Here is a 22,741-nt window from a genome sequence, read left to right on the forward strand (position 1 = left end):
TTCCACTTCCTGTATGTAAAGTTCTCATGCTTGTTATATATTGCAGTACAGACTGCCCATGAAGACCACACGGGACCTATTAGATCTGTGCTCTGTGGACATGCAAGACACATTCTAAGGGACTGCCAAAAAGTGGTCACATTGGTCAGATGATTCTTTTTGTAGAGATTGGTCTGAGAGCTGTACACTATGGTGGACTGATGTAATATAGGTAAGAATTTAGCCTTGGGCTGTTTCTAGCGTACCATAGTAAACTTGTGCATTTTATCCCGTTTTTTTTATCAAAGTATACACTCTTTGGACCAAAATTGAGAAGATGTTGCAAGTTGTTGCCAAAGTTGCCATACTTCAACAAGACATCTTTGTTTTAGGCTGTCAAAATACAGATTCGCGAGGACCTAGCACTGGAGAAATCTACCTACACGTCAGCTCAGTTGCAGCCCCTGGTTAATCAGGACGCCACACCTAACGTTACTCCAGCTGCTGGACTGCACAAGGACAAATCTTCTCCAACTGCTGAGGTGTCTGTCGCAAGCAAGGTGCTGAAGTTTCCACCAACAAGAAAGGGGGAAACTGCAGGTATAGAAAACTTCTAGAAATGTGGAACATTTGTATGTTAAAGAATCCAGCACACTTCTCAGTATTTGATTGTTCAGGGTTTGAAATACACATACGTAACTTGCAATTTGCACGTAATTTAAGAGATCTGCACGTAAAAATATTTTGAACTTGCAATTTTGCATGTTGAAAATACCTGGCCTATAGTAAAAGTACCGAGGAATTAGACACCCTTCTCTTAGACGGAACGACAGTTGGACGTGTTTATCTTGCTTTTCCTTCCTTGTAACTTTCTCCAGTAGCTTTACTAGATGTAACGAAAATTCTTCAAGCTAGCAATACTCGGCGCAATCTAGGTTTTGTTTGTCTGACTGGGATTGTCACTGGTTGTCAGTAGGTGTTATAAATAATCAAATTTGGCTTTGTTGCAAGCTTTCATGCTGATTATGTGAATATCTTAAAAATTATCTTTCCAAAATTTTAAGTGACAAAATGAGCAATATTCTTATTTGTCATGAGCCGCAAATTTCCGCCAAAGGACAGAATGATGGATGCTGGCCAGAACATTGCGGTATAGAATAGTTGTATTTCCCATGTACATTTTCAAATTGCACGTAAAATTTTTGTCAACCTGCAATTTTGCATGTAGCAGAAAAATGTATTTCGATCCCTGTTGTTGTATTGCTGTAGGGGTCCCTGGCATGAGTTGGCAGCAGTGCACTAGTCTTCAAGCCATGTTTCTAGGTGGATCTGTCCATTTATTCAAAAAGAAAAAAAAAGTAGGGGGTGACCGGGTATGTTTGGCTATGAAAGCCAGCCATAGCAAAACCATGTTATACTGTCACTTACAAAAAAGTGTTACGCTTTGTCTCATTTGATGGAAAAAAAAACTCCATGGAATTGCATACAAGGCATTAGATAGCCTCTCTTATAAACTAGTAAGATTTTAAAAGAAAATTCTGCAGAAAAATTTTACACCAGAAAAAAGGTTTATATCTGTCTGATGTATTGCAGTGTTGGTTTTCTGTTTGGTGTTCCATTTATTTATTTTTTGTATACAGAAAGTTGTCTGGACTTCAGAAATGCTTCTGAGAAGGAGATGAAATGGGAGCTGACATCATTTGCGCCTGCTTATGTAAAGGTAAGTGATTCTCCACTGGTATAGAGATAGGTAGGTTTTGCATTGGAGAAGGAAAACGCTGTAATACTCAGCGAGTCTCTGAATGCTGATAAAAGAGTTGGTGTTAGGAAGGGCATCCAGCCGTAAGACCTTGCTTCAAACTCAAGACTTGCATGTGATGTCTGGGGACACATCTACGTGCACGTCAAATCCTTGCCTAACTGGAAACTACAGATGACAAATTGCATTGTGATTGAGTGCGTAAGCGTAATAGTTTTAAAATTATTTTTCTACCATGGAGGGGGGCTTTTCTTATCTTATTTAACTGCATTTTGCTCTCTTAAACATACTTTCTCACAGGCCCAACCAGGTAGCATTGTATATGAAGAATGAAATTGTTCACAAATGACAGTCTTAAACAGGCATTTTGCAAGCTTGGCTTCATAGGAGACACGCACATGTCACAACTTCTTGTATTACTTTTCTATAAATCGCCGTTTCTTAGCTTGTTTTAAAATCATAGCTTCTGGTTGCTATTATTTAAATGTCTGTTGTGATTATCTAATCCCAGGGTGTGGATGACACGAACGACATCTTCCGTGCCACGTACACGGTGTTCAGATTCGCCCGCATTAGCGGAACCCTTGGCGCAACAGAAAGAATACAGGTGGGCCTATCAGTGTTTTTTTTTCAGTGATTTTTTGGGAGGAAGGGAGGAAAAGAATACAACATGGGGTATTCCGTTTCACCTGAGGTACCAGCCTGACTGCGGGTTGGATCGCCTAAATAATACGACAGAAGTTTAGAAAATTTGGTGTCCTCAAACAAAAAATTGTAACAACAATTCCATTGTTAGTATCCGGTGTGCGAATTTTCAATGAAATGACTTTGATGTATCTTGATGGAAGCCTGTGTGATACAACTTAGAAGCTCATGTCTCAGTCATGAGTACTTCTTTCAAACATTATCACGGCCCAGGTATGACATGAGTTATAATGCATTAGAAGATTCTTGTTAACCTGTGTGTGTATTTTTTACAGATACCTGTGACCTTTATTCCAAGGGAGATTGGCAGCTACTCACAGTTTTGGGATCTTCAGGTACTACCTTCCTTCAAAATGATGACATTAACATGGAAATAAGTAAACATGAATGTTCAGTGGCCTGTTCTTAGCCTTGTCCTATCAGGAACTGACAATAACAATTGTGAAGTGGAAACAATCATTTATTGTAGATTATTATTTCAAAGATCAAAGCTTCATTGAGTTGCATTTCCCTTTTTGATTAGTACTTCAGTTGCTTGTTGCAACTTTTACTTTGAAGCAAGTAGGATAAGATGTTTTGTAAAGTTGTAGGATAAGATGTTTTGTAAAGTTTAGTAGCTTTTAAGACTTCACAGTAAACTGTTCAAAGCTTATAATTGACAGCTAATCAATTGTTTTTAATCTTTAGCAAGTAGCATTCGTTATCTTTCAAAAAACTGTGTTGAAAAGGCTTTTTAGTAATCGCTGCAGGCACGATTCCTTCTGGTTTGGTATTCGAGATGTGTCCATTGTTGCCTAAGGTGTGTGGACTAAAGTGTTATCTGTATTTTCTTCTGTTTTTCAGACTGAGCTCAGAGGATTGTCTGGAGGCCCTGCACATACCACCAGGATCCAGCTGATAGCCCAGGTAACTTTTCAGGGAGGTCAGATTATACCCTAGTTTATTCTGGCCAGGAGAACATTCAGTCTGCTACACCAGGTCTGCCTCAGGACTTTATCTGTAATGCAAAACCTCATTTGATTTTTTCAGAGTTATCATTTTCTCCTTATTATGCAGTGAGAGCTTTGTCAAAAGAAAAAACTGTTATTTTCTGGAAAAATTGGTTTTTAAGCAACCCAAAAACTTTACTATTACACTAACTGTACGATGACCAAAGTTTGTTCCTTCAAGAGGATTAAAGTGAACATAAAATATTGAACCATCTGGTAGGTGCATATGTAAGAATCTTAGAAGATTATATTTGTATGACTCAGTTATACAAAATTTACAAATGTATTGCATTGTTCTACATTGTCTCGTTATGAATGTAAATCTGTACCACCCATAATTTCTTCTCTGCATCTCAACAAACATACTTATACCAGTCCTACCTTCCAACAGGGGAAAGAATGCATGGACACAACAGATGATAGTCTTCCCAGGAACCAGCAGAGATCCAGGAAGATATCGGGAAACAATCTGTCTACCACCACTGCAAGGTATACTATTAGTATTGCTTTGATCTTGTTTCAACTTTCTCGCAATAGACAGGCTGCCTGGACACATGATGTTAAGACTTAACCTGACTGCTGCACACCAGTGTCAGGTAGCCCTGCAGCAGTATTACCAAATACTGGATACTACTACTGCAATAAACTTCTACTACTACTGCTGCTACTATTCACTAGACTCTATGAGCATAAGTGTTGAAAAAATTTTTGATAGTATATTGAGAAGCAGTCAAGTTTTGAGATAAGTTGCAATCTTGCTTAGAGTCTTTTTAGCTACGATACACCATGAGATGGACTTAAGTTTAACTTTAAGCTTTACAGCCAGTAGGTGGAATAGAAAATACTTAAGATGTTCCTTGTACTGTTTTATCAAGATTCTTGTAGTAAATGACACAAATTTAAATACTTTCACAATTCACAGGAAACAACATATGCTAAACCTGATTTGAAGAAGATGATAACAATCATATAGAAGCTACATGTATACTACATCATCCTAATGTCTTAAAACTTCAGTAATTACTATTTTCAGACACATACACATGCCAGACTGCCTGGAAATTGAGTCAGACACAGTGTCTGGAGGCAGTATTGTTCTAGCGGGTAGCTTCCGAGGAGCTTGATAAATCGTCTCATCTCGCTTTGTCTGATTCGCTGCAGGGTAATTAGATTTGTGCTGCCTACAAGTATCAGAAGTCCTGCCCAAAAGGCACTGTTATCTGGATTGTTCACTCACCCATATTGGCACCTACTTAAGGTTCATGATAAGGATGGAATTGCAACTGACAAAATCAAAAGTCTGGCTGCATGTACTGGGCCACTGTAGATGTACTGTAGTACACTCACATTAAGTCCTTTGCACACCATACAAAGGGGGGGTGGGGGTGCCCATCTCCCTTTATATAGGGCTCTTGAGCCACACAGTTACGTATTAAATGATATATATATGTATATATCATATAATACGTAAATACTGTGTGGCTCTATATATATACTAAGTACTACAGCAAGGGGCTAGACCACTTGTAGTGGAGTGTTTTCAACTGATAGTGAAGCGACAGCGTGCTTGGCTCAGTACTGAGAGATCTCGAGTTCGAATCTTGCTGTGTCAACGTTCTTGTGCCCTTGAGAAAGGAACTTTACACAGCTCTCCTCACTTTACTCAGTAGAAGAAGTCTTCTCTATGTGCTGAATGCTAGCTTAGTGCAATAGACGGGGCTGAGTCACAAGGGTCTGAAATGGCAGCCTGTATACAGCGCCTAATGATCTCAATATGTGCGGTGGGTTCTTTAACTTGCGTAGGGTGCGGCTTTTCCCGAACACATGTAATGTCCTATCCAAGGGACGGCCCTCACTGAAGCTAGGTACTCATTTTCACCTCAGTGAAGTGGGAAAGTTATTTTAAGTGCCTTTTCCAAGGTCACAAAATTGGTGACATGGTTGATACATTGATTGATTGATTGATTGACTGATTGATTGATCGATATCTTATTCCTAGGTTATGTGACTGTAGTACCCAAGTATTGTATGGTGTCTGTTTCTATATGTGTCCAGGGAGTCCTGAAAAACAGGCTGAAGCCTGAGCGATGTTACTCTGGTAAAACAAATAAAATGAAATGAAATGATTGAAAATTATGATGTCTTCCTCTGACAGGAATGGAGGTTCTGACAGTGCTAAGAGTAGCCTGGTGGTTCCGTGTGACAGGTATGTGTTCCCTGTCACCGTGGTGGACCAGTCAAGCACGGAGAAAGTGCTCATCAAGAACGACAGTGCAACCCCAGTCTCTGTAAGTGTCCTTAAGGTTTCCTCACTGGCTAGATTGGCATTTTGACTTTCCATTGTGTTATCATTAATGAATCAAGAAAGAACTCTCCTTGCACTGAATATTGATTGCGTGGCATGAAAGAATACTAAATGTGATTTTTTTTTACAATATGGATTATGTCATCAAGTTTTATTGCCCCTAATATTATTTTTCAATAGTTAAATTCATCACTCGGGAACATACCAATACAATGAAACTTGCTTACTTTGCAAAGCAGTTGGAAGAATACAAAATTTACTTTCAATTGTTTTTTGTCTACAGGTAAAGTTTGTGAGCCCCCGGTCTCCATTCAAGGTCAATCATCACAAGTACACACTGAAGTAGGTACCCATTTGCATCTATGTGTTTGTACGTTCATTTGGACAATAGTATTGCCTAGTAACATATATAGTGCAGCAAGTTTCCATGCTGTTTTTTTGTAGCGCTGGCAGTTTATGTTTTTGATGGGATGTGTTGCTGGCCCTTCCCCATTATGTGCTTAATTGAGGCACTTCCTCAAACATTGAAAATCCATTTTTCTTACTGTGCAAAATGCCTTAAGTTTATGTTTTTTTATATAAAAGTAGACAATACAGGATGACCTGTACTAGTGTCAATCTCTGCATAAGGACCACCTGGCCAATATGACCTTTTTTTGCTGGTCCCTTAGATTGTTTTTCCCATTGATACAAGCTTGTCTTTAGTGCCTTTGGGCAAAATGGTTTTGAGCTGGATAATGTATTAAGTTAACATATCTCTCCCTTTGTATCTCTCTTATATCAAATTGATATTATAACTACTAGTGTTACCTTGGATACCACTTGGTAATGCAAACTCTCTATATGTTAATCCTTATTCAGCAAAATGTCTGGTCTCATCCAGGTCATATCATCCCTCGGCTGTCTCCAGCTGTAAACTTTTTCTGTCTGACACATTAATTGGGAGCCCATGTTGTTTACTCTCTCTCTGTTAAATGTGGCATCCATTTTCATCAATATCATGTCATGAAGTTCAGTCTTTTGGGGTTTGGCTGATGAGGTAAATTTTTTGCTCGTCCAACAAGCAAATTTCCGTCCCGGGATGGAGGCACTGACCCTGCAGACAGCCTTGTATCATGTCCAGATAACTTGACTGGTAGGACATTAAAGATGAAAGAATATTGAATTGTACAGTTTTGCTGTTCAGCCAAATGCACCACATTTGCTCAGTTTCAAGTACTGTTACCAGTAGTGCTATACAGTTGATGAAGCCTTCTAGAAAGCTATAATAGTTTCAGATATAGTTACCAAATATATTACTACTCAAACATGCAGCTCTGATAGGTTTGACATACAAACGTCCTCATAAATCCAACATGATTCTCCATTCTGTCATACCCTCTATAAAACCTTTGGTTAAGACAATAAGAGATAGACAGTTGTGTTGTTTAGCCAAATGCTCCACATTTGCACAGTTACAAGTACATTAGTGCAGTACAGTCATACTTGATAAAGCTATCTAGAAAGCTATAATAGTTTCAGATATAGTTACCATATAAATTACTTAGACATGCAGTTGCGATAGGTTTGACATACAAACGTCCTTATAAATCCTGTCCAATTCTCCATTCCAGCATACCCTCTAAAACCTTTGGTTAGTAGATAGACAGTTCCTATGGATGCTATTACGTTGTGTCTGAGAATTGTTGATAGGAGTTACCCGCACACAACCTCCGCTGTCTGGAGCAGATAACGTGGCAAAGCACACAGTCCCCGGCCACCTCTGAGTCAGTCCCGAAAAGGGGATTCGATTCCCATCTCTCCGTAAAATAAGCCATCGTCGGGAGTAACTCTTATCGTTTTATGGTAGCCCACCGAGAGCCTGTCTGGGCTATCGGGTTTGATACGTGTGGGAGCCAGACACATTTATGTGTCTAGACAGCGCACCCTTAGATGAACAAGCCTCCCCCAGCAGACCAATTATGCGGTGGACAGAGATACAAGGTCTGGTGAATCCCCTCACAGCCGCAGTGATAATGTGGCAAATGTTACGTCACGAGTTAACAGTTTGTTAGGCTTTTGTGCAGTTTCTAAAGAAAATATATTGTTTCTTCAGTTCTTGAAGGACTGCATTTGTATCAGAAAAAGAACTACATGCCACTAGAAAATAAACCTGCACAATGAAATAAAAGTGATAATATGGCAAATGTTACATAAGTTATCAGCTTGTTAGATCTTGTGCAGTTTCTAAAGAAAATATATTGTTCCTAAAGTTCTTGAAGGCCTGCCAGAGAAAGAACAGCTGCTCTAAGGAAGTAAACCTGGAAAATGAAATTATTGCAATTCTTACTGAAGCCACACTGATAACGTGGCAAATGTTACATCACGAGTTATCAGTTTGTTAGGCTTTTGTGCAGTTTCTAAAGAAAATATATTGTTTCTAAAGTTCTTGAAGGCCTGCCAGAGAAAGAAGTCTGCATGCTGCTAGAAATAAACCTGAAAAATGAAATAGCAGTGATAATGTGGCGAATGTTACATAAGTTATCAGCTTGTTAGATCTTGTGCAGTTTCTAAAGAAAATATATTGTTCCTAAAGTTCTTGAAGGCCTGCCAGAGAAAGAACAGCTGCTCTAAGGAAGTAAAGCTGGAAAATGAAATTATTGCAATTCTTACTGAAGCCACAGCCACGGTGATTATGTGGCAAATGTTACATCACGAGTTATCAGTTTGTTAGGCCTTTGTGCAGTTTCGAAAGAAAGTACATTGTTTCTAATTTAAAAGTTCTTGAAGGCCTGCCAGAGAAAGAACTGCTGCTATAAAATAAACCTGCATGAAATAGCATTTCTTGGAAGCCACATCCACAGTGATAAGGTGGTGAATGTTACGAGTTTAATTCATCAGTTTTGTTATAGGCTTTGCATGTATGCAACTCCCACTCGATGTAGAGTGCATTTAGGCAGTTTATAGAGAAAATGCATAGATCGTATATTACTCCTTCACTTTTTGAAATTCAGAATTGTGAATAAAAGTAGTGCTGAAAGCTTACGTACTTGAAATTGAATATTCCGATCATGTTTTGTGAGTTTGCCGCTTTTGGAGGACAGATGACATGGGTTTTCCTGTTTTCTGTAACTCTGCCAACTCGTAACGTGGCATCTGATGTATGTGTACATGCTTTCAATGGGCTTCCAGCTGTGATAATAAAAAGGGTGGACTAGTCCATTATGTCTTTTTGCAAGGGGCAGACATTTTTATTGATAATTATTAATGATCCAGCAAAGCCAGTCTGCCAAATAGCAACTACCTTTTTGAATTTAGCATAAGGTTTTGACCTTTGACGGTACCACTCGACCCCCATGAAAGCCCCCATATTGGTCTACAACAGGAAAAGAGTTAAAGATTTGTGTTCCTGCATTTTGAAAATGTGATTTAGAATCCAAACATACAATGTCTTGCAATTTTTGAAACGCTGGCAGTGGTCTATTTTCATACAAATTTGTGAATATGCATTTGTATTGTATTACTACTGTACTGCAGATTTGTTGCAACCACAAACTTGAAACACAACAAAAAACCTTGTGGAACTTTTTCCTCCTAGTCCTAAGAGACTTAATTTTGCACTTAGTCTCTTTGAAAATCAATGACTTTCCAGTCAGTAAGCTTTCCATCCTTTCTAACTGTTGGCATGTCCGCCAATCTTTTTTAACTGGGTATTGCACGTACATGTATGTCTGGCAAAGATGCCCTAACAACCTGTACTGCATACTGATTAATATGTCTGTCTGGAAGGATAAGATAGTACCATAGCCTTTAACTTTAGGCCGCAGGGGCAGTGGCCTGTTATCCACTGTGTCTATATAGGGCATGTTATTGGGAGACACAGCCCACCCTCTCCTTCCATAGACTTTTATTTGTTTATTTGAATTCATAGGAGAGTGACCACAACACCAGCACACACAAAGCAACAACATATAAGCAACAACGTCAATGCATAAAATACAGGTCATATAAAATACATATCATAAACATATATACATGGAAGACATAATCTGGGTAGCACTAATTATAAAACTTTTGCTTCCCCAACTTAAGTCAGGTACCCATTGTTACTCTGAGGTGGAGTGAGGAAAGTCGTGTAAAGTGCCTTTCCCAAGGGTACAAGATCAGTAGCATAACAGGATTTGAACCCAGGATCTCTGGGTACTGGACCAAGCACCCTGCAATGTAATGCCTGTAATAGTAGGGGGGGGGGGGGGTAGTGCTAACTGACCATATCCAAACGCCTGTCAGGCTTTTGGGTCAGTCAGTTACGCTGCAAGTGTTGTGATCTTGAGGACCCGGGTTCGATCCCCGGGTCGGTCAGGGTATTTGTATATATTGTTTCTTTCTGTTCTACTCGCCCCGTCTTGTTGTTTCATGCCACAGGAACCCACCAATCTGGAAGACCTGGAAGAAAACTACATTTTGTATTGTCAACTTCATCTGTATACAATGCAGGGCTCATTTTAGGTACTAGTAATAGGTGCGCTGGTCCCCAAACCTAGAAATTTTAGTGCACAGGAAAAAAAGTTTGATGCACATAGACAGAATAAAGTAGTGTCAGTAAAACCTGATCATGGGTGCAATTAGCTTACTGCCTCTTTTCAGAGTTTGAATCTGAAATTCTGTAGCTTAAACTTCAAAATTTTTAAAGAAGTAAATATATAAAGCATCTGTTATCAATTTTTCTGACACAAACATGTAGATGTCCGGAGTATACTTTATACTTTGTAGATGTCAAGTGTATACTCTGTCACTACCAAAAATGCTTTTTCTTGTTTATCTTGTTTTGCTTCCTCACAGAAAATTTTTCTTCCAGGAAGAAAATTATTCTGTCCCCAAGAAATCTTAGAAAAATGTGCTTGTCCATGGGGCAAGCAAATTTTTGCTTGTCAAGTTTTTGAGAAAATTTGAGATTTGTTTTCTTGTATTTCTTAAAATGCCTCTTCTTGTTTATCTTGTTTTGCTTCCTCACAGAAAATTCATCTTCCAGGAAGAAAAAAATTCTTGTATTTCTTAAGAGTTGAATCTGGTAAGAAAAAAACAAGAATTTGTAGAATTTTTTTCTTGCATCATAAGAAAATTTAAGAAAATTTTGCTTATATGTCTAAAAAAAAATTTGTGGTTTCTCGTTTTGCTTGAATTTTATTCTCAATTTTATTCCTGCAAGAATATTTTTCTTCATATAAGAATTGTCCATGGGGTAAGCAAAATAAGAAAAAATCATTTTTGGTAGTGATACGTACATGTACATTGTACGTTTGAGGTACTGCATTTAAAGTACTACTTTACAGTTAGTACCTTAAATGTACATAACTTTAGACAAATATCTAGGTGCATGCACAGTCAAGGATCACAATTAGGACTGCACAGAAGTGCAGAATATATGCAGCCAGTATTTCGAGCCCTGCTGCAATGCAGTCATGGCTCGAAATAGCACCTGCATATGCAGGTTAGTGTAGGCAAAATTGGAGCTGTGCAGGTATTTCTGGTGTCTACCTGCACCTAACCTGCACTGGTCTATGTACTGGGTTTTATACATAAATGTCCTATGATGTAGGTCTTTATAGATTGTTATTAGCTGCACTGACTGTTACTGCCTATAAAGTATAAAAGAAAAAAATAGCGATGAACAATTTTAGTATGATCCATATTTCCTAAATTCAGAGTGGTGCAGATAAAATTTGTCTGGTGCAGGTAATTTTCAATGTTACCTGCACCAGTGCAGGTATGCAAAAAAAAGTATTTGGAGCCCTGGCAGTGTAGACCCAGACAGACACAATTCAGATCAATATAACCCGTGAAACGGGCAGTAATCGGGTGACGAATGATTCGGTCTGGTCCACAAAATACTGTAAGTCTTCAAATATTCGCACCAGTTTTATTTTCAATGTGCCACTAGAACTACGCCACCAAGTTACGACACTTCAAATTTCTGTGTTTTTTGTTGTTGTCCTGCAGTATTTTCTTCATCTGAGGACTTGCAACCCAGTGAAAACCTACTTTTCACTCCTAACTGCAAAATTTGGTCCCTGCAAAAATTCATGATTTTACAGTCTTCAGCTAAAGCACTCTTAAGGGCTGAAATGGCTGCACGTGAGTCTGGTTGTTGTCCTGGTTTTTGGACGTGTGCATATTGATTGGTTGATAATTGAGAACGTTATATGATTAAAGCCGACATGTTGAATGTATTCACAAAGGCCTTCTAGGGCTGAAACGTCGGGGCATGACATTGGTCATTGTCTTTGGATGCATGCTTATTGATAAATTTATAATTGATATAGATTTATTGGACGCAGAAAGGATGTCAAATACTTCAAATAGCTTATAAGTAGAAAGAGATTTAGAATAGCTGTTAATTTGCCTTAAGAGTCTTTCGGTCCTCTTGTGTACCATGATTGATTTTGCTTTGCTTGCAATTATCTTTTAGGCAATTTTAGTCATTGTTATATGGCATCCTGTACCAGGTCTCGAAATTCATTTTTGGGATTAGGTGCACTGGTGCACCCAGCTTAAAAAACTGGGTGCACCAAAAAATTTTTGGGTGCACCACTTAAATTTAAGTACAGTAATAACCGAATAGCAAAACTTAGTTACAAGCTATCAAATTCAGAGCCCTGTGTACAGATTGTATAGATGGGATGCACAGACACGGATCTATAACCGTTAAGGTCTGGGCGGAAGCATCTACCAGAAGGGGCCTCCGAGACGACGCGCGCGGAATAGCTTATTCAGCCGTGGTGGCCATGACCTAGATTTGGGAGGTTACTAGCGGACATGTCATGTTCAAGTCTGCTGCCCAGGATTGAGTGATTGCCCAGTGCTGATACCATTTATTTAAGTGGGGGAGTGCGCGTGCCAGCGGAATGCTGATGCAAGAAGGATGCATACTATCAGCTTAATGTCTGATCTGGAAAAGTACAAAGTTTTTAACTGTGAATTTATATGTGTTTGCAGTGGGAGGGGAGAGAAGGCCTTTTCTGTATCTGAAGTTCAGGGTTGAAACCAGGGTAGTAAAACTTGGCAACATGGAATGCTGATGCAATGAGGATGCATAGACTCTATCAGCTTAATGTCTGATCTGGAAAAGTACAAAGTTTTTAACTATGAATTTATATGTTTTTGCAGTGGGAGGGGAGAGAAGGCCTTTTCTGTATCTGAAGTTCAGGGTTGAAACCAGGGTAGTAAAACTTGGCAATGTTGAATGCTGATGCAATGAGGATGCATAGACTCTATCAGCTTAATGTCTGATCTGGAAAAGTACAAAGTTTTTAACTATGAATTTATATGTTTTTGCAGTGGGAGGGGAGAGAAGGCCTTTTCTGTATCTGAAGTTCAGGGTTGAAACCAGGGTAGTAAAACTTGGCAATGTTGAATGCTGATGCAATGAGGATGCATAGACTCTATCAGCTATTAGTGTCAGATCTGGAAAAGTACAAACTGTGGATTTATATGTTTTTGTAGTGGGAGGGGATAGAAGGCTTTTAGCTGCATCATTCTGAAGTTCAGGGCTGTCAACAGGACCTATCCCTGGATGGAAATTTTTCTTGTTGGGATGGAAAACATTTTCCCCTGTATTTTATGATATGAAGTTGATGGGAATGTCTTTTGATTAATAAACTCATTCATGACAGTTTGAAATTTTCAAATTTTGACAATATATTTAGTTGTCTTCCATTATCATTGGTATCCTTGTGGTCAATAGTACAAGTTGGACTGTAAGTTTTCATTCATTACCGTGGTTTCCAGGAAGCAAACTGGTATTTGTGATGTAAAATTACACAAATTTTCTAGCTTGAGTATTACTCCTTGACTCATCAATATCGCAAAAAGATATCAAATACTTTGGAAATTGGAATCGCTTAAAGTTAAAGATGCAATTTTTTCTTAACCCACTAGGAGTCTCTGTGATAGTTCACATAACCAGCTTTGTAATGACACCATGTTTAAGTTAGTTTTTATCAAACTGTCAAAGAGTGCCAACTCAAGTTGTACTTGACCTTGTCTGTACCCCAATCTATTTAAGATTCTAATGAACAAAATAGAGAACTATCCTGATATTTCTAAATCATATTTTAGAAGATTCTGAGTTATGCCTGTGTGAAGTTATGTGGAATACAGTCAAATGTATCAGTACAAGTGGCCACCTCTACATAACGACCACCTGGCCATTGATATAGTCTAACCTGAACCATGTTGTACTGACCACTTCTACATAAGCACCACCTGGTCAATATGACTTTTTGGTGGTCGAGTAGATATTTTTTTCCCCATTGACACAATCATTTAGAATCCAGTCTAGAGTGACCACCTGTCCACACAGACCAGGTTTTTTATTGGTAACCTGAGTGGTCTTTTTAGGCCATGTTGACTGTATTATGGCTACAACTAAGTTCAAGTTGATATTCAAGAGGCTTGCGCCTACAGACGGTCCGTAATGTATTGGTCTCGCTTTCCCGCTTTGATCCGGCCGGGGAAAATTGTCTGTCTGCAGCCAGTCCCCGAGTGCGTTAAGGGAAGGATTTGATGAATTATTTAGCCCCATCCTTCCCTTTCATTCCAGAGATGACAGTGAGTCCCAAAGGCCTAGGAAAAGAAATGTTGTGTTTCCGCCAGTTACCTTACTGACCCTAGCAAAAAAACTTGCTGACTCTAGCCTTTTTGGGTTGGTACTGGCAAGGGACATAACATTTTTGGTATGAATTAAAAGACAGATGTAAGAATGTGTAGAAAACATGTATTGTACCTAACTTTGTTCAGTTTATCAGCTCATACGAGAGGGATGAATGGACGAAATTAGAATCAAGTGGCTGTTTAAAGAGGCAGTGTCTGAAATAGTAACTTTTATACAGCATGCCTGGGCCAAAAGAAGAAGACAACTATGCTCGTGATCCTTATTTAATTATTTGTGTCCACATATATTTTATCTGCAGCGGCTCTTCTGTTTCCCTTACTTCACAGCATATTTCTGTATTGTGAAATATTTCTTGCGACATATTTCTGTTTTGTTTAACAATTATGGACTCTATTTATCTGTAAATATGATTTGATGTCTGTCCTGTTACTTTCTGATTTAATATTTATTGTTTTGTTTCATTTATTTACTTATTCATTAATTCTAAAAAGGAGAATCCCTACCTTGGACCCCAATTCTATCAGAACTATATAGTCGGATACACAGCACTAATTTTTCTGGGCCTCTTAACAAGTGGAAAATGTTGGCGTCCGGGGTTGAGTTTTTTCCTGGCGCTTCACAGCTGGGCTCCTCATAAGTCCCAGCCTGTTTTCACAAGATAAGGGGAGGAGAACCTGCAGCAGCACAGTTTCAGGAAGGGCTGACAAAGGCTAACCCTGTAGTTGCCAAAACCAATAAAAGTAGAAATGTGACTGCTGTTTTGTAGTGACACCTAGGCCACCTTGTTACCAGCAGGAGCGCTGAAGAAAAAAAAAGTAATTACATCAGCACTCTGTACATTATTCTTTGTGTGAGATGTCATTATAGACTGAGTTGAACCAGAAAGAAGTGTATTAACCATAGTTCACTTGCTAGATGTACTTCTTGACAATGAGAAGAAGAGTTAGACTCTGTGAAATATTTGGAGTTTGACGTAATTGTCTTGTTTAATTGTAGTTCTTTAATTATGGAAATAAAGTTTTGATAAACATTGGAGAAAAAAGTAATTACATCATCCTGTACATTATTCTTTTATTGAACATTGTTGTTATAGACTGAGTTGAACCAGAAAGAAAAGTCAACCATATTATATTTCAATTTCTGAGTGTACTTCTTAACAGCAAGAACAAGAGCTTGACCCCTTGAAATATGATTCTGTTGGTTTATTGTTTGTCATGTGCAATTGTAGTTCATTAATAATGCAAATAAGGTTTTGATAGACAGACATTGCGTGTTACCATGTACCATTGATCGCTTTTTGACAGTCCTTAACCTGGACTATCATTTCTGATTAACGACTAGTTCGCCCACCTCTGACCTGGACTTCCTACCACTATGGCAAGTCTGACCTTTGTGGGCATGTTCCCACTCACTTGCTGTCACTCAAATAAAGGTGGGCATACTAGTACACCAACCCAGACTGACACACATGCCAAAAACATAGACTCTGTAGGTGATCTCAATTCAAGTAGCCAAGGAATTGGAGTTGTGCAGAGTCTCAGCTACAACATGTACCCTGAGTGACATCCTTATCAGTTTGCTGAAGCTTCCCTTCTTTACCCTCACCAACTGATCTGAAGACGATGAAATTGGTTATGGGAGAGTATGGGAGTTGAATACACCACTATACCACTATAGTACCAGTGGACTAGCCCCCTGCTGTAGTGATTGCACAAAGTTGTGTGGATTAAGGGCAATTGAAACAGAGATGGGCACTGCCCTATGCACCATCTAGTGCAGAAGGACTTCAACTTGAGAGTATGAGAGCCCTAGCAAACTTCAAGTAACTAGGATATCACAAGTTTCTGGCCCTCTGTATCTCAATGCCCAGTATTAGCGGGGGCGACATCTTATGTAACACATCTTATGTCCAAGACCATTATCCTGCAGGTGTGAAATATAAGGTCCTTCTTGGCCGATTATTGTGTTGTGCTGCAGTTTGGCTTCACTAAGGTGCCATGCAGTGTCAGAAGGTCTTGTCTTATTTATGGCTTGTGACATTCGAGTCCCATGTACTTGGTTTGATCTTCAAAAGATGCTGGCAGTAGCCACAGCGACAGAAATTGGCAACTGGTCTTGGCTGGGCTCTGATAAACATTGGTGTCCCACTCCGGGTCATTCTGATGTACATGAATTTTTTTTTTTTACAAAAAAAACAGAAAGAAATGTGGGTGTAGAATGTCAGCAAAGAGCTATGGCCATCACTAAGGGTGGGTACCGGTACAGAAAATTCAGGTCCAGGTCCGGTTCAGGTCCAGAGGATCAGGTCCAGGTCCGGACCTGAACCTGGACCTGATTCAGTCTGACTCATACCAATGGTCCATTTCACTACAAAGGAATCTGTTTGGTGGAGTATTAGACTCACACTGGCATTTTAAAATCCTACAACGCTAACTACACCTGTGCAATTGACTGTAAAACTTAGTAGAATTGACCATAAACTCTACTCTACTTCACTATTATTATTTTCTTCCACTTGCAAGCGCCCAAACGTGTGAATGCCTGATCAAGTAATCTGATAATTTCCTAATAGGTCCAACATCCGGTCCACCTAATTTTTTCAGGTCCGTTTTTTCTGGACCGGTCCAATGAGAAAAACTGGTTTTGTACCAGTATGCTGTACCGGTACCCAGCCCTAGCCGTCGCGCTTTGATACACCCGATCCCTTGATCTCGGACCTTGAACTTATTTTAGCTTTTAGAATGTCAGCAAAACCTACTTGCAAACCTTCCATCCTCTCTTTAGAGCTTGAATCTGAAATTCTGTGCCAAGTTAAAAATTTTGAGCGAGTTAAACAACGAAGCATATGCTAGTACTATGTATTAGTATGTTAATCCTACACACGTATTTGGGTGCACAAACGACAAATATGCATCCAATGTCTCCAGCCATGAAACACATGTTAACAAATAAAACCACAATTTACGATGCTTTCCAGACATGTAGCCGTAAATACGTGTTTAATGCCTGTGATTGATACCTCTAACCTTGACTTACAGGGGCAAGTATTACGTCCAGCTGCCGGTCCACTTCAAGCCAACCCAGCCCGGGAAGTACGAGTCCCTGTTGGTCATCCAGAGCGAACTGAAGGGGAGCTTCGCTGTCCAGCTGGTTGGAGAGGCCACAAGGTGACCACACAGCAACAGCCTCAACAGAGTCTTCCAGTGTTAGTATGTAACCCCTAGCCTTACATCATTGTATCAACCAGAGGCCACAAGGTGACCGCACAACAACAGCCTCAACAGAGTATTCCAGTGTTAGCCCCATAGCCTTACACCGTTACATCAACTGGTAGGATAGGCCACAAGGTGACCGCACAGCCTCAACAGAGTCTTCCAGTGTTAGTACCTAACCCCTAGCCTTACATCATTGTATCAACCAGTGGCCACAAGGTGACCGCACAGCCTCAACCGAGTCTTCCAGTGTTAGTACCTAACCCCTAGCCTTACATCATTGTATCAACCAGTGGCCACAAGGTGACCGCACAGCAACAGGCTCAACAGAGTCTTCCAGTTTAGTACCTAACCCCTAGCCTTACGTCATTGTATCAATCAGTGGCCACAAGGTGAACAGACAGTAACAGCCTCAACAGAGTCTTCCAGTGTTAGTACCTAACCCCATATAGCCTTACATGTACATCATTGTAGAGTGCATTGTATCAACCAGTGGCCACAAGGTGACCGCACAGCAACAGCCTCAACAGTCTTCTAGTGTTAGTACGTAACCCCTAGCCTTACATCATTACATCAGTTGGTAGGAGAGGCCACAAGGTGATCACAGCAACAAGCACAGCTTCTGACAAATTCCTCCAGTGTTAGTACCATAGCCAAAAGTGGTTAATTTTGCCTTACATGAACTAGTAGGAGAAATTTGAACTTTATTTAAGTACCACTAGTACTACTTCGCTGGCAACAGCCTGAATTGTGTTGGCGAGTACACATTACAGCAGAGTATTAGACAACAAGGTGACCGCACAGCAACAAGCACAGCTCCTGACAAATTCCTCCATTGTTAGTATCTAACCCTATAGCCTTACATCAGCCGGTGGGAGAAACCACAAGGTGACTGCTAAACAACAGGCACAGCTCCCTAAGATTCCTCCAATGTTTAAGTACACAAACCCATAACCTTCCATCACTACATGAACTGTTGAGAGAGGCCACAGGGTTGACCACACAATTGCTTCTACTTCCAGTAGTAATCAATCAAACAAACAGATATTTGTAAATTTTGTGACTGTATTGTTACGTATATTGTCCTGACGTGACAGATTCCACCAGTAGCATTAATCTTCTCTTCTCCCTGCTACCTACATGTACAATGTAGCCCCACAAAACTGAAACGAAAATTCCTACTTTTGCAGTTTGTAGGTATATTGAAGAAAGAGAATAACTTGTGAATTATAAGTGTGATATTGTTATGTGTATTATCCTGATATTAATGAAAATGTTGCTGCTTCTAGATAAGAAAAAGAAGACTTAGGAGTGCTCTGACATTGTTATATATAAAAATGTTGCAAACTACTAGTAAGTAAAAAAGAAAAATATTCAGAGCTCTTGCACCAGTGAATGTACAGTACTTTGTTTATATATATAAGACAGCACCTTGCAGTGCAAGACTTGTGAATGCAAATAGATTATGGCAATGCGTTTGAAGGTTAGGCCTAGTAACAGTATTTTTTTTTACAAACGAAGCAATAATGAAGCAATAAAGACATGGAGATTATGTCTGCACATTTTGATTGAAATCCACCACAGTAACTATGACAATACACATTCTTTTCTTGTAAAGATGCATAATCAATTCAACTCGGGGCTGATTTCCTTCCACATGTATTTTGTCAGTCTGGAGAAATCCTCCATCATGCACAGAGTGACACAGACAAGAACAATTACAGCATGGATCCCAAAACGTCCTCCCCTCTTGGCCAAAGTGGTACGTCCCTCGTGGGGTCGTCTCAGGCCAAGATCAAGTCCCCCTCAGCTGCCAGGAAAAGTGTCTTGCCATCTGGTCGTTAAGAAAAGGAATGGCTATAAGGAGAATAATTGACTGTCTTTGGGCGGGAGAGATAAAGGTTCAGACAGCTTTTCTGTAACCTTCTTGCTGAGAAGGTTCACTTTAAACACGGACCCTCTGTCTGACTGGCTTCTTAAGTCTTGTCCTTAAACTTGGTTCAAGGGTATGTCGGACGCTGATGGTTGAAGGATGATACGTTATCTACACAGTGTCGTTTTGAGACTATCTATAGCTTCTTCAGTACTGTTAGCAGCTGAACACCACATGTGTGATGCCTTACTTTTGATGCAGAGCTGGCTCACAGCGGTACATCAATGTCAAGGTGAGGGAAAGTGGCTGTAGCTCACCACCCTGTACTCCTGCATCAAGAGGGCTGTTTCAGTAATACAAGACACAAACTTTAAGGATAATATACTACTGCACAGTACCGGTAACTGCAAAACGAGAAATGTTTACTGCAGTGTTACGTTGACTTCTCCTTTTTTGCCGTGACTCTTTCACTGCATACTTAAAGTAAATGCAAACACTAAATCTTTATCTCTCCATAGTACCTTGAAAGTAAATCCCTGCAAACATTTCCTGTTGTACAGTTTGTTAGTAGAGATAACAAAGCTTTGGAAAACTACAGTGAAATGTATGTGATGACTTGTACAACTGTACATAATATAAGATATAATACATGTGGGATATATCTGGTTACTTTAGCCCTAGGCTGACATAATATGCAGGTGTAGATTAATTTTAAGATGACAGAGAACTTCTATTCTGTGGCTGTACCCTACCCTCTACGGTTGTATCAAGAGGGCTGTTCCAGCAATAGTCCAATCACTGTAAATTGGGAATGTTCACTGCGGTGTTACGTTCTCATTTTCTACAGTGACTTCTTCACTGCTTACGTACAATGTAAAACAAATGCAAACATTCAATAATTTTCGTATCTGGAAATTAAATCTCTGCGAACATTTCCTCATGAACAGTATGTTGAGAAAGCTTTTTAAAACTGCCCTACACAGCAGTGAAATGCACGTATGAACTTGTATTGCTTATATAGGATATGCTGGATATATCTAATATTACTTTAGCCTGAGGCTGATATAATATGCAGGTGCCAGAGCCTTGTTTCATACCTAGTACAAACATATGCTGTGGCACACACTTCTGTAAATTAGTTCCAGCCAGGGTGTAACAAGGTCACGGTCAAGTGGAACACCATGTGCCTCCTAATCCCCTGTAACTGTCAGTGCCCATTATTTATACATTTAGTGCGTCATCTGGAGTAAAGTCTTAACAACGAAGCACGCTGACGTGTGTCCCGGCTCAAAGCTATGTCTATGGGAGGATGCCAAAGGCACTTAACTTTGCGGGACTGGTAATATTTGGTCAATAACCGGAGAGGTAGACATTCTTCTATGGCACAAATTGGTGTGATATTTCTTTCATTCAAAGGTGTCAAAGGAAAATTGACGTGCCTTCATTACGATTCAGCGATGCGATTTGAGATGTTGACCGGGTGATTGGCGTGTCTTGGACTTTCGCCTTGACGTTGCCTGATTTGGGACCGAGACAGCTTGTCAATAGGCGGGAGAATTGTCGATTGTTCAAGCCAGACTCTGACTGGCCTGGCGTTTTTCAGAAGTTGTCAGCCCCTGTCACAATGTAACGTCTGTGGCATGTAGGTATGTTCCAAATCTGTAGTGGTCAACCGCAGTGCAACTGAATGTCCCTCAGTTTCAAACTCTAGCTTTGACACCTTGGTACAGAAAAAATGCCAGCAAAAACATTGCTACCTTAATTGCAAAGTGAAAGTTCCTTGCAAACTGGATTCAGAGAAAGAGCGCCTCACCAAATAGTATTACCAATAAAACTTGCTTCCAGCTCAAAATGGTTCACCTTAACTTATCCTGGCATACAATGTAGCAGCCGAGCTAATATAATAGAAATAAAACAATCCCTATGGTCCACCCCATTTGAAATATGACATAAAAGTAAAACATTTAATGCAGAATCAAAAGGCTAGCTAAACACAAATTTCAGTAAAGCTCATCTGCTCCCTCATTGGTTGACTGTCAACTTTGTACATACCTTCAATATAATACTAGTAGTAATAAACAATTATTTCTATTTTCTGCCCCATTTGAAACATATAAAACATTTATTGCAAAATGAAAAGGTAAAGCTCAACTGCTCTCTTATTGGTTAACAGTTACTGTAAATGCATTTAAGTTTGCAGGGATTGAATTTCACGGTGGCGGGAAAAAGGACTTTTTGCTGTGTTTTTAAGGTCGCGGTAGCGCTATGTACTGTCACTGTAGTATCTTACTGGCATGGAAAAATATTTTAAATTTGCGGTAAAACGGCCACCGCAAAAAACGCGAACATTAAACCACCGCAAAAGTTTCTGCATTTACAGTACTTTGATTGACAGTCAACTAATATTATATAGAGCCCCATTTTAAACATATAAAACATTTTAATGCAAAATGAAAAGCTAAAACTCAAATTTGAGTAAAGCTCAATATATGCTCTCTTATTGGTTGACTGTCAACTTTGATTGACAGTCAACTACATTGTATAGAGCCCCATGTAGACCTTCAGCTCTGACAACCCTTCTCAACCACCATCTGGAATCTTTGAGCTGTCCCGCAGCCAGCCACAGAGGGCAAACCAGGCTTCCCTAGCGTGCGCAATTTGTGGTGGCATATCCTTGATCCCACAGATTACACGGAATGGCAAATATCCACTTCAATTTGTCCCCGGAATATTTGTGGTCTCCCCACACAATGTGACAGATGGCCTCCCTTTAGTGAATTTTTGTGGTTGACTTCAAAAGTCACTTTAGAAAAATGTTTTGGCACATGTGTTTGATACTTGGATGTTTGTGGTAGTCCTTGCTTCATGATATGATTTGGGAAATTTTTGTGGTCGACTTCAAAAGTCACTTAGGAAAAATGTTTTGGCACATGTGTTTGATACTTGGATATTTGTCACAGGTATTCCTTTCTTCATGATCATATCCAAAATCATATCCAGTTGAATTAGTAACTTTTATTTAGCGTATCTGAATGTCTAACCTTCATTGACGTAAGATTACTGGATAAATAATTGTGAAACCATAACCAGTTCTCAAAATATATAGCTTTCTTCTTTTGTGTGTGTGATGTGTCAGCCACTTACATTGTCCAATATTGGATATGTCATGGAATTTAACCCCAGAGTTTACATGATTTGCAAACCAGACATGTTGAAATCCCAAATGTAACAGTTGGATTAGCTCACGCCTCTAGAATCAATAAGGT

At 39.5% G+C, this 22,741-nt stretch overlaps 1 protein-coding gene across 3 annotated transcripts in view; it reads left to right on the top strand.

Moving 5' to 3' along the window:
* Positions 1-19,154, top strand: part of LOC118417088 (centrosomal protein of 192 kDa-like) — a 35,746-nt gene extending 16,592 nt beyond the window's left edge. The window contains exons 18-28 of one of the 3 annotated variants that reach the window (XR_004831314.1): positions 372-579; positions 1,620-1,699; positions 2,250-2,345; positions 2,719-2,778; positions 3,287-3,349; positions 3,824-3,921; positions 5,588-5,720; positions 6,021-6,079; positions 17,429-17,557; positions 17,648-17,821; positions 17,906-19,154. Coding sequence is in view for 2 of the 3 variants with exons in the window: in XM_035822483.1 (XP_035678376.1) it covers positions 372-579; positions 1,620-1,699; positions 2,250-2,345; positions 2,719-2,778; positions 3,287-3,349; positions 3,824-3,921; positions 5,588-5,720; positions 6,021-6,079; positions 17,429-17,557; positions 17,648-17,651 (930 nt within the window). In the remaining variant the exon portion in view is untranslated. Of the gene's footprint in view, positions 1-371; positions 580-1,619; positions 1,700-2,249; positions 2,346-2,718; positions 2,779-3,286; positions 3,350-3,823; positions 3,922-5,587; positions 5,721-6,020; positions 6,080-17,428; positions 17,558-17,639 lie in introns of all 3 variants that reach the window. The other 2 variants (XM_035822483.1, XM_035822484.1) reach the window with 2 other exon arrangements.
* Positions 19,155-22,741: the final 3,587 nt, after the last annotated feature.

This window comes from Branchiostoma floridae, chromosome 6, assembly GCF_000003815.2.
Source record: "Branchiostoma floridae strain S238N-H82 chromosome 6, Bfl_VNyyK, whole genome shotgun sequence".
Classification (NCBI taxonomy): domain Eukaryota; kingdom Metazoa; phylum Chordata; class Leptocardii; order Amphioxiformes; family Branchiostomatidae; genus Branchiostoma; species Branchiostoma floridae.